This window comes from Diospyros lotus, chromosome 1 (genome assembly GCF_014633365.1).
Source record: "Diospyros lotus cultivar Yz01 chromosome 1, ASM1463336v1, whole genome shotgun sequence".
Taxonomy (NCBI): Eukaryota; Viridiplantae; Streptophyta; class Magnoliopsida; order Ericales; family Ebenaceae; genus Diospyros; species Diospyros lotus.
In genome coordinates, this window is record NC_068338.1 from 22,459,976 (window position 1) to 22,471,451 (window position 11,476).

General features: G+C 38.6%; 2 protein-coding genes across 3 annotated transcripts in view; one reads left to right on the plus strand and one right to left on the minus strand.

Annotated features, from left to right (window-relative positions):
• The window catches only part of LOC127799374 (protein CLT3, chloroplastic-like), a 92,437-nt gene that overhangs the window by 29,640 nt on the left and 51,321 nt on the right, over nucleotides 1–11,476 (plus strand). The window contains 1 exon segment of the mRNA XM_052333363.1: nucleotides 3,913–4,038. Within this exon segment, the coding sequence (XP_052189323.1) occupies nucleotides 3,913–4,038 (126 nt within the window).
• LOC127799332 (pentatricopeptide repeat-containing protein At1g62350-like) overlaps nucleotides 7,231–11,476 on the minus strand; it is an 89,334-nt gene continuing 85,088 nt past the window's right edge. Inside the window, exons 2-3 of one of the 2 annotated variants that reach the window (XM_052333275.1) lie at nucleotides 9,721–10,071; nucleotides 7,231–8,944 (exon numbers count right to left, since the gene is read on the minus strand). In XM_052333275.1, the coding sequence (XP_052189235.1) occupies nucleotides 8,033–8,944; nucleotides 9,721–9,861 (1,053 nt within the window). In that variant the 5' untranslated portion in view covers nucleotides 9,862–10,071 and the 3' untranslated portion in view covers nucleotides 7,231–8,032. The remainder of the gene's footprint in view (nucleotides 8,945–9,720; nucleotides 10,072–11,476) is intronic. The other variant, XM_052333283.1, reaches the window with a different exon arrangement.

An 11,476-nucleotide genomic window follows, 5' to 3' on the forward strand; every position in this document is an offset into this window, starting at 1 on the left:
ACACCCGAGGTCTTGACATTTCCACTGTCCTTTAGAATTTTCTTGTCCTCAAGAAATTAAAGAAATTGGGCAGCCTGAGGGAATTGGGTGAGCAGGTCTGGCAGATACTCTCAAATGTTGTGATCTGGATGCAAATGGGATCATTGGACTAACACCTATGTAAGGGGCAAACTATCTTTATAAATCACCCTTCTGTCTAGTATAGCCATTGGTTGAATCTCAACCTGATTATCATCTTCTATAGCAGGTAAGGCTGTGCTAGATAGATCCTGTGGATCAATTGTCTTCTGAAGTAAAGAAAGATGGAAGACTGGATGTGTATTAGTGTTGGATGGCAGCTGCAATCTCTGGAAAGGACTGAAGTGCAGCATTGCAGGCTGCCATTGAATAGTCTGCCTCGAAAATCCACCGCTCAGGTTTTCTGTATCTTCAAATCCTTCCGCTTCCAGAGCTTGTACAGAAAACAACTGAGCCACTCGACTTATTTTATTTCTGAGGAATTTCTGTAGTTTCTTCCCTGAAACCAGTTTACAAGCTCCCATCTCCATGCTGCAAATAAGAGTCAACTTCTTCCCTTCTATTTCAAATGTCACCTCAAGTTTATTAAAATCAAAGATAATGGGGCTAACTGTCCTCATCCATTCCACTCCCAACACAATGTCACAGCCCCCCACTTTTGAGAATCTTCAGGTTAGCAATAAATTCATGCCCTTGCATCTCCCATCTGAAATCCACACATCTTGACTTGCTGTATGTCTTGTTCCCATTAGCCACTGTTACTGACAAGGGTAAAGTAGTTTTCACCTTGCAGTACAATTCCTTGGCAGTATTTTTATCCAAGAAGCTATGAGTGCTGCCACTATCGATCAATACCATCATTTTTCTAATCCCAACCAATGCTTCCACCTTTATAATCTTATTTGTAGGGCAACCTTTCAATGCATGCAAAGAAATTTCTCCATCTTCATTCCCCGGTACATTCTCAGCAGCCATTTCTGCCTCTTCTGAGATTTCTTCTTCTTCTCCATCCAAGCCTTCTATTCTCAACAACTGCCTCTTACATTGATGTACAGAGCTATATTTCTCTCCACATTTATAACACAGTCCTAGCGGTCTTCTCTGTTCTGAAGCATAGAGTTTCACCACACTAGGACCTTGAGGAGCCCTAGGATAGGAATTTCCCTTAGTCACCCCTTGGATATTAGCCCAAGAATTATTCAAAGACTGGTGACTGCCAAAATTATTTCCTTTGTAAGGAATCTGATGCTTCTTAAAGATGGCTTCTACTGTAAATTCTTGCAGTTTAGCATTCTCAGCTGCCTGTTTAACTGTCACAATTTGCAACATTTTTATAGTAGGCCTTAACTTCTCATTTAGTCCACTAATAAAGATAAGAGACAAAATAAGCTTCTGTTAGTGTAGGATGTGCCACTATCATCAAAGATTTTAATTCTTCAAACTTGATTTGATAATCTAGTACAGATCCTTGCTGTTTCAATTTGTTAAATTCCTTGACGACATCAGTCATATTCTGATCACCAAATCTTTCACAGAGAATAGAGAGGGAGAACATTCTGCTCACATAAAATAATGTTAAATTCAAAGTCACTGTGCATACCAAAAAGGTTTTTGTAGTTGGATCTTTGATTTAGGAGCAAATTCAAAGTAATGGGCTACCAAGAGGTTTATTGAAAGGTAAGGTCAGTTGTGAAACATTATTAACGGGCAGTTCAAGAAAAGGCAACTGGTAAAGGGGTTTAGAGAGTTCCTCAGGGAAAGTATCAAGAGATTTTTCAATTTCCTGACATGTTTCTTGCTGAGGTTCATGAGGACTTTCCTCATGTAAACAATTCCCCCTTGTGCTTCTATTACTTCTTCCTCTTCTTCAAAACATTCTAAAAGGATCATGAACAGATTCATTAGAATGAAGAGACTCAGTTGATTCACCTTCATTGGGTTGTATGCCCAGTAGTTTGAGGACTTGCGCCCTCTGTTCAATAAGTGTTCCCACTATACCCTAAAGACCCTTGAGTTTTCTCATTCTGGTTTTCAAGGGATTTTATGGAATTTTGCAATGACTGGAGATCAGCAGGTGTAGTGGAGGAAGGTTGGTCTAATTGATGAAAAATGAATGAACACTCTTCAGTTTGTGAGCAGTAAACAGATGGTAAGAATATTGTGACTCAACAACTGAGGGATGCATTCTAGGCAAAGGAGAACCTAAGATATACCTTTGGTTCACATAGGAGGTAGGGATCATGGGTGAATAATAATCCCTATGCTGGTGTAAGTGAGTAGCTATGAATCGTAGATTTTGATATATTTGGGGCATGGTTGGGGAAATAGGGTTATTGAAAACCTAAGCACACAAATCCAATTAGCATTATTTCAGAAAACAGAATATTTATTCCAAAGAAGGAAAGAAACAACCTGTTTTCTTTGCAAGAAGAAACATTATTAATTGGGTTAATTAGTTTTTGGGTTTAATTTGCAAGGAGTTGGGCATGGGTTATCAGATCAATAAATAAAAGTTATGGGCTGTATTGAAGTAGTAAATTAGGGTTAAGAAATTGAGCAAACCAGATGAGAGGTTCTGGCGAGGCAACAGAGAATGGAATTGGGTAAATGGGAAATTGGGTAGGGTCATTGCAGTTGGGTAAAGCAGAGATTGTTTGAGAGACAGCTTAAGGGGTGGACAACAGAGCAAGAGGATGCAACGGTGTGGTTGCAAGTGGTGGTCGATGATGGCTGAAGTTCTCGACTCTGGAGGATGTAACGACAGGCTACATCTATGTTGTCAGGAGCTCCAGTGAAGGTGGTCGACCTCAGTTGAGGGCTTCTGGAAAGGAAAGCAGAAAAATTGGTATAGTTGGCTTCTACAAAGGCTCTCAGCTCCAGCAACTCAGTTGGCTAGGATTCCAACTTCTCTGGCAAGGCTATGCAAGGATTCCAACCATGATGCCAGCTGCTGCAATGTCTTCAGAGGTAGGACTTTCACTTTGTGAAGGCTCTTCAGAATGCTAAAGGTTGCTGTGGATGGCTTCAGGCAATGGCTGAAAGTTGATGGTTCTGTTTGCTGAATGCTTGAAGAACTTCAACGATGCAGATTGTGTGTGCTCAAATGATGAAGGTGGTGCATCAGCAATGGAAAGACAGATGATTTTCTAAAATTAACTTTAGAAAGTCCTCTAATACAATTCAGAATTTTGGCTTTGATACCAATTAGTGCAGAATCTGAAACAAAACACAAAGAGTAAACTCGTTTACTCAAATCATTATCATTAATCAATGTCAATAATCAAACACTACCCTCAATTACAATGTGAAGGCCTATTTGTAGACAACAGATAAAAATTTACTCTAACTAGGATTGCTTAATTCAATCTAAATAGGATTCTACTAAAGGAAACAAAAAGATATTAGAAGAAATTAGGAAATAAATTAAAAATCGAAAATAAACAATACTAATCCATGAAATTTACTATTCTGTCCTACTAGCATCCTAAGAGGCTTCTTTGTGGGGATTATTTTATGGGGGATGCTAGTGATAAATTTTAGTGTGAAGGAGAGGATGGTCTGTCATGAGATTTTGGTCCACAAAAGAGGAACCTCATCCGTGGGATTTGGGAATTGGCAAGCTCATCCACACCATTGCTCTGATAACAATCCTATGGAATAGGAACCTCCTTAGTAAGTTGTGGAGATTGAGTGGATTCCTCCTAGATCTTTTCTTATTGTGGATAAGGCGCAGCTAGTAAATATTACATTTACACCTTCTGGAAAAGTAAAATATAATTTTTCCTTTGTGCTGCTGGAATTGTTATAGACTTCGTAATATAGTAGAATTCATGCAATTGATGTTTCAATAAGGCCAGAGTAATTGTTCTTATTTGTTTGGTATCTATATTGCAGGATGTGATGGTGCACCACTGCTGCCTTTACTCTTTGTTATAGTCAACATGGGTTTCAACATATCTTTGCTGCATCTGCTAAAAATATCCTCTGCTGTGGTATCTTGTCTTGCATCCACAATTTCAGGTATGCCATTCACTTGGCCAAAGCAGTCTTCATATTATTGTCAATGATATAACCCTCGGTGCTCTACATGGAGCCTGTGTAAAACTAAATTCAAGTTGACTTGGTGGTCAGACAGAATTATAAAATTCCAAGTAATAAAGCTTTGACAAAATCAATTGAGGTGTTCCATTAGCATGGCCTTGTAGTTTGTAAAGGTGCCACTCTGGCAAGGTCTGGTGTCCAGAGAGTCTACATTTAAAGTTGAAATAGTTTTGAGTTTCCCTGGAATGCCAACCTCAGCTAAATCCAATAGGACATGTATCACAACCAGATATATGATCTCTGATATATTGCTATCATCCATTTACATAAAAAAAGAAGATATATTGCTATCACCCAGTAATCATCACACAGGTCATTCTTTCTACCCACACCTACCTGAAGTATATATGGCTTACCAACTCATCCTTTTTGATTTCCGTTGGGGCCCTGCTTGAGCATGGCTAAGATTAAGTTGGTCTTGCTTTTTTTCTTTGAGGTGCAGTTTGCACATTGACCAATATAGTCTTTTGGCTTTACCGGGAGAGGCATAGCCTCAGTTCAGTTACTGTTAGGTGTGGTCGGCACCTACTCATTTATTGTTCTTGTTTCTAAATAGTTTTTGTACTTGTTTTTGGTGGTTGGCTTCTTAATGAGGGTAGAACATATTTTACAGTTAAATGACATTGGTTTGAACTAAATATATAGGAGAATATATAAATAGTGCTTCCAAGAGGAGAAACAGTAATCATCCCTGACTATTGGAAATGGAAATTATGCCCACATGAATCAACATGCGAAGCAACTAGCTGGATAGAGATAGGATCCTACAAAGCTTAAAGTACCTGGAAGATGTAAACAATCTCCTGTCTGTTGGATAATGGAGCATTTTTGTTGTTGTTTTGTTTTTTTATCCCCCTCTGATTTTTTTCTTCTCCATTTGGATTTTGCATCGCAGTGCCAATATCAGTGTTTCTCTTCACGCTCCCATTACCATACATTGGCGTTGCATCGTCCCTGCCACCGGATCTGTGGCTGGTGCTGTCGTCCTAATGGCTGGCATGCTGATTTACACTTGGTCTCCATCATCAGCTCCCCGTAACCATAGCGCCATCACTGGTCCGACTGAACCATGATATCATGATCATGATCATAATTGCCGCAACCGAGCCGACCCAGTGCCGGTTTGCTTTCAGTCGGGCAAGAATGTGGTTTTTGTAGCAGTTATCTTTGTTCAAACAAATTCAAATAAATTTGTTGGTCCAATAAAATGGCTTGATTTGCTTCCATTGAAGAGCAGTTCGAAATCTCATTTTACCATCCAATTTTTATGCGCGTACAGCTGCAGGACGATGAAGAAGATGGGATGGAACTTGAAAAATGGAAGCTGGTTGGGTTGGTTACATGTGAAAGCTGAAAGACAACATTCACTACAAGCTATTAGAATTCATGATGCTTAATCTGATAATTCTCCTACTAATATTTGTTGGTTACCTAAAACAACTTGTTCCTTCTATTCGAGTTTGGGTCTGATTAGAGGATGAGAGTAACATTTTTTAGAAATTCTGTAAAAATTATTCAATCTACAGGCCGAGTTCTATTCAGAACTAATGTGGAAAGTTTTCATACCAAGCTTCAAAACAACCCAAGGCCACAGCCAGTACTCCACAACACCAAGTGTTCCTCGCCAAAAATACATCATCATATTACATGAATGTTAGCACAAAGTGGAGGGCCAACTCATCTCGCATGTATTCAAGGGCTTATGACATATGAGCTAGAAATAAAATAGATAAAGACGCTTGATGTATTATTACACTATTTTTGATAAAAGAGGATTTTGGGTGTTTTGACTCCTTGTTTTGTGAAGGCTAAAGTAAGAGAAAGATCCTATTTTATGGATTCATTATTATATTTATATGTTGCTTCTTTCACTTTGAGATGGACTAATTAAGTATAATCAAATATCTTATTGTTTTATATAGCAATTGTTTATTAATTTCATCAAATATACTAAGATTTGAAAAATGTTAATTAACCTGAGTGTGAGGCCTACTTAGTAGGGTCCAATTGAAAATTTCACTTAAACATGTGAAAGTTGAGTTTTGAAAAAAATATTTCATATAACAAAATCCAAACAAAACTAGTTGCCACAAATCAATCACCTTGTCTTCTTCTTTAAAAGAGCATCCAATTCACAAGACTAAAAAGAAAGAAAGAAGAAACTACTAAATATAATTTTCACCTTAAAGGCATAATAAACCCTTTAGGAGGTTTCTCCTAAAATAAAGATACCACTAAAATAATTTTAGCCTAAACTTAAAATAGCTTTCGCAATTTTTTCTAAACACAAAAGAACTAAAAGCGTTTATTCTTTATTAACTTGTTAAGTTTTTTAAGGAAAATCTACCCAATGAATTTGTTCGGATGATTGTTCGCAATGCTTAATGAAAAGAAAAGGAAAGTACTTATCTAAATAATGTCTTTTTATAAAAATATAATATAAATTTGAAAGATATGTCTTTTGGTAAAAAAATATATTCAAAATAATATATCATGTTTTGTAGCTAAGATGATGCTCAACAAAAATTCTTTTAAAATATATACCTTTTCAATTAAAGTATAGAATCAAAATACTCTTTCTTCGATGAAGAAACCGTTTTGATTTATAGGTGAAGTAAAAACTTTTAAGTGGCAAGAGACTATAATGGTTTGCTTCTTTCTTTGTTTTTTTTTTCTTGTCAACAGATACCAAAGGTCTTCAAGCTCTTGCAATTTATTATATGACCTGCAACCAAGAATATCCATTTTAGGCAACAGTGTAGATTGACAAATGGGTTGAATCAAAGAACATCCCAAGTGTGTCAAACTTCCCAAATTATAAGAATCAATCGATCTTAGGCTTCAGCTTCGCAAATTCTTGAATATTTCAAAAACATAATGTCATGCTTAGCACTTGCCAATAGACATGGGATCCAATTTGAACCACCAATTTACATGAATATTCCCAATAATGCACGAGACCACTCCTTGTTTCACGAGAATCGGGAAACAAAGCACTAGTCTTCAGAAGTAGCTTTGTTTTTACTTCACAAAAAGGCTATTTTCACAATTTAAAGGGACAATTAAAATGGACCCTAAATTAGAACAAATAAATAATACACACACACATCAGTTCCATGCATCCTTAATTTAAAAATGGAAGAAGAAAAGGAATGGAGAAAACGTATCTTATTCCCCCACGATGTTGACCGTAAAAATTACAATCATCTATACAGATATTAAGTCAAAATAATTAACTGGTGTAAGAGAGAGCAGCCCAGATCATGGATCCCAACCCTGTACAGATCTATCTATGAGAGGCCAATTTAAGAAGTAATGCCACCCACAGTGGCTGCTTCAATCTAACATAGCATATCCATGACCCCCAACTTATGGACCAACCATAGTACTTGGCGACTTGGACTTGGATTTTGATACATCCCCCATCGATCTGAGAACTTGTAAATGAAATCTAGAAGCTTCTTTCGTCATGCATATCGATTTATCAGCCATAAAACAAGCCTACTTTCCATGCGGCAACGAGAGAAACCACCTGAAACCTTACAGATGCTCAGGCAGGCTTCCATAAGAATGGAAACACAAGGATTGATCCCTCAGGAAATGTTCACTAGAGCTCTGGTAAAGAACAAGATCAGCAGGGTCTCCAATCCAGGGGCGTCCTTCCCTCCATCTAAACATGATTCTTAACTTCCCGTTGGCATCAACTCCAACCACCTCGCCCTTGCTGGCAGGTGTTTCCATCCCCCATCCCCACCTCGGTTTTGTTAATCCCTCTCTAAATTTCACCTTATCACCCACCCTAAAAGGTCTCACCTTTTCCATCTCTCTTTCTTTACATACCCAAAGTCTATCCAGAAAACAAAATGAAACCCAAAGCTCTTCTCCCTCCATTCGGTGAACCACTCCAATACTCTCACGAGGTAACCTCTCCCCAGTGATGAAATGGTGTTGCTACACATGACTTAACCCTCACCCAATCTCCAGTTTTCATATTTTCTTCCACCACCAGATCAACTTCAGATGGATCAAGCATCCAAGTCTTTGAGCCAGCTGGGGTGTATATTCTTAGCTTACCATCAGCATCTATTGCTGTTACAGTACCTATGCTTGCATGGGTATGGCCTGACCACCCAAATCTTGGCTGCTCAACAGAGAGCTTCACCCGCACCTCTTGGCCTATTTGAAGCCTATTCACTCTTTCAAGCTCAGAAATGGACCCTACCCACAATTCTGGCTCTCCACAAAAACAAACAGAGACAGTGCCATCCCACTGATCGGTTTGATATCCTAGTCCTTGCACAACCCCAATACTGCCAGGTCCCAAGGATTTCCGCCTGGCAGCATGATCCTTCAGTTTCACCCATTCACCCACCTCAAGCATCTGCTCCACCTCAAGATCTGCAGGATCTCCCCTCCACAAGCCTGGTAAATTGAAAAATGAAACCTTAACTTCTCCATTATAATTTACACCAACTATGACACCTTTGTTAGTGGGACAGGCACCTCTCCAGCCCCATCTTGGCTCACTAAGTCCGACACGGAAGCTTACATGCTGTCCTGTTTTAAAGCATTCAACCTTTTCAACTTCGGAGTAGTGGACATCCCACCTTCCTTTACGATAACAACATGCCAACTCTAAATTGAAAAAATCGTGTACACTGTGCACCACTGCTAAATTCTCTCTTCCAGATACATTTCCCTCAGGACAAAGCCTATTTCCCAGAAATTGTTTCACCCGAACCCAGTCACCAACCACAAATCCTGGAAATTTTTCTGCATCACCTGGAGCAACTTTCCACAAACTATCTCTGCCAGCCACTCTTACCTACATAAAGGACAAGGCACAATTTTTCATTGCTGATTGTTCCAAAGTTCAAATGCTCAAAGCCCCAAAACAGTACCGTAAGGAATTATAGTACATAAGAGAGATACAAGCACAATGCTCTCTCAAAATCATCAAAATAGATTAAGGGTCGATTTCGCACCAGCTTTTTTAGCAAAAGGGCATGCTTAAAAAAAGTTAGAAAAATAAATAAAAAGAACTAGCTCGAGAAGAGTTGCACCATAGTGTTCGGTAACTGTATTAAGAAACTAACTTATTGGTAGTCATTCCTGTAATAATATGATTCCAAAATAATAATAATACCACTGTAATAAATCTACTGTTATATCTTACAAAAAGAGGTGCATAGAAATGTAGAATATATCTTATCTCTTCCATCACCTCTTCCATCACAGTGAAACCAAGCTAAAAAAAAGCATAATATTTTTGCTTTTGAGCTTTTTTGTCTGCACACCCCCCCCGCCCCCCCCCCCCCCTAAAAAAAAAAGAAGCAAAAAGGGCAAGCTTCCATCAAATTTAACTTTTTTAAATAAAAATTTAAAATCAAAACTAAATAATTGGTGCTAAACATACCCTTAAGTATTCTAATCAAATAGTAAGATACCATTGATGGGGAGCAATTTGTAGGCACATTGATTTATGCACAACAGAACAGCAGTCAGAAAACCTTTGGCCTACTACTGCCAAGTAAATGCACAGGCCAACTCAAAACACCCATGCCAAGCAAAATAAATTGAATCAAGAAACAAGAGACTTACATTAAGGGTCCCATCCATGTCGATTCTTGCAATTTTACCAAAGGTAGCTGGAGTTTCATTTGACCAACCAAGTTGGGGCTGAGAGATAGATGGCATCAGGCGAATCTCTTGGCCCACTTCAAATAGCAATACCTTCTCCATATCTGTTACAGAGCAAGGAAAAAGCTTGCTCGGAAGCAGAATGCAACACTCATGTCACCAGAATCATCCATGTTGTGGATTATACCAATGCTCTGTCGGGTAACATCCTCCCACCCATATTTGGGGGAAGGCACTGAAGTTTTCACTCGAACCCAATCTCCAATGTGCTGGGGTGTTGCTCTTTGGGCCCCTAGGTTCCGTGTTTGAACCCTGAGCAGAAGATAATTCAGCAAACAATGAGCAATCCTGAAAAATAAAAAATACTTACGGCCCTCACGTTTGCGGTTGTACTAGGGGTCGAAACTTGTCTGTTAAATTCCCTGATTTATCTCTCTTGCTGAAATCATGAGACCGAATAATGGAGACGCTCGTGATGATACGTTAACCAAAAAACAAAAAGTGTGATACATTTAAATGGAGTCATGCTAGATGTACACCCATTTTGTACATCTTGGGTTACACACACAGGGATATTATGACCAAAATACCCCTTGCCTTCATGCGCCTCTATGCGGCTCATGAGGGACATTTTTGTCATTGATATACCTTTGTATAGCCTAAGGTGTACACAAAGGTATACCAATAACATTATTTATTTAAATGTACACATCCAATTTGTTCAATACCAATAGTATACCATACCAATGACCATAGCATCTTGTCTTTTACAGCATCAAGTACACACGATATCATTAAAATAGCACAACATTACTGTTACAAAGTAGCAATGAACATTTTTCTCATTAGAAATGGTGAGTTGCCAGTCAAATTTTTTCTTCTTTAGATAAATCAACTCTTCTAGACACGAGATCCTCAAAAGCAACATGACTCGAGTGATATTGGAAAATTGTCCACCCAAACATGCCTTCCATGACACTGATAGCCAATATTACACTAAACAATGAAGGGGGCTACCTTGTCATCCCAACAAACATGTTTGAACTCGAAGTCATGATAAATATGAAACTTGCTTTAGAGGGCATCCACAAAATGGTTGTGTACACTCTTCGAAGAATTGGAGTGGATTTAGAAATCTAGGTTGGGGAATGACAAAATTTTAAAATGTTGATGTAATAAAATTATTATATAATTAATAATAAGATTTGAGTTTGAAATTAATGATAAAAGTTAATTTTAAAAAGTTATTATTTGTGTTTATTTGAAATTAATGATAGAATTTAGGCGAGTTTGATATTGGGCTTATAAGTTTTTACTTATAAATGGATTATGATTAGCAGTTCAGAGACATTTTCTCTACCTACATTCAAATCAAAAGGTATCCAGCTGGTGTTGTTTCATTCCTTATTCTCGATATATACTGCCCTTTTCTCGAGGTTCTATCTCTGGAGCTCGGCGAGGACGGCTACGAGGTCGGACATGAGGAGGCGAGAAACATGGGACTTCATGAACCGTTCGAACCGCACAAGATAGGACTGCAGCCTCTTGAGCTCCTTGGCGGCGACAAGTGCTTCCTTGCTCATCTTCTTGCGCCGCCATATCGATAGGCTCGACCTTGATGCCGAAAGGGTTATGCAACGTGCGAGCGGGTCCGGACGGTAGATCTCGAAATTTAGGGTTTTAAGAGGGCAGTGAGGGCTTGCAGGGAATGAAAATG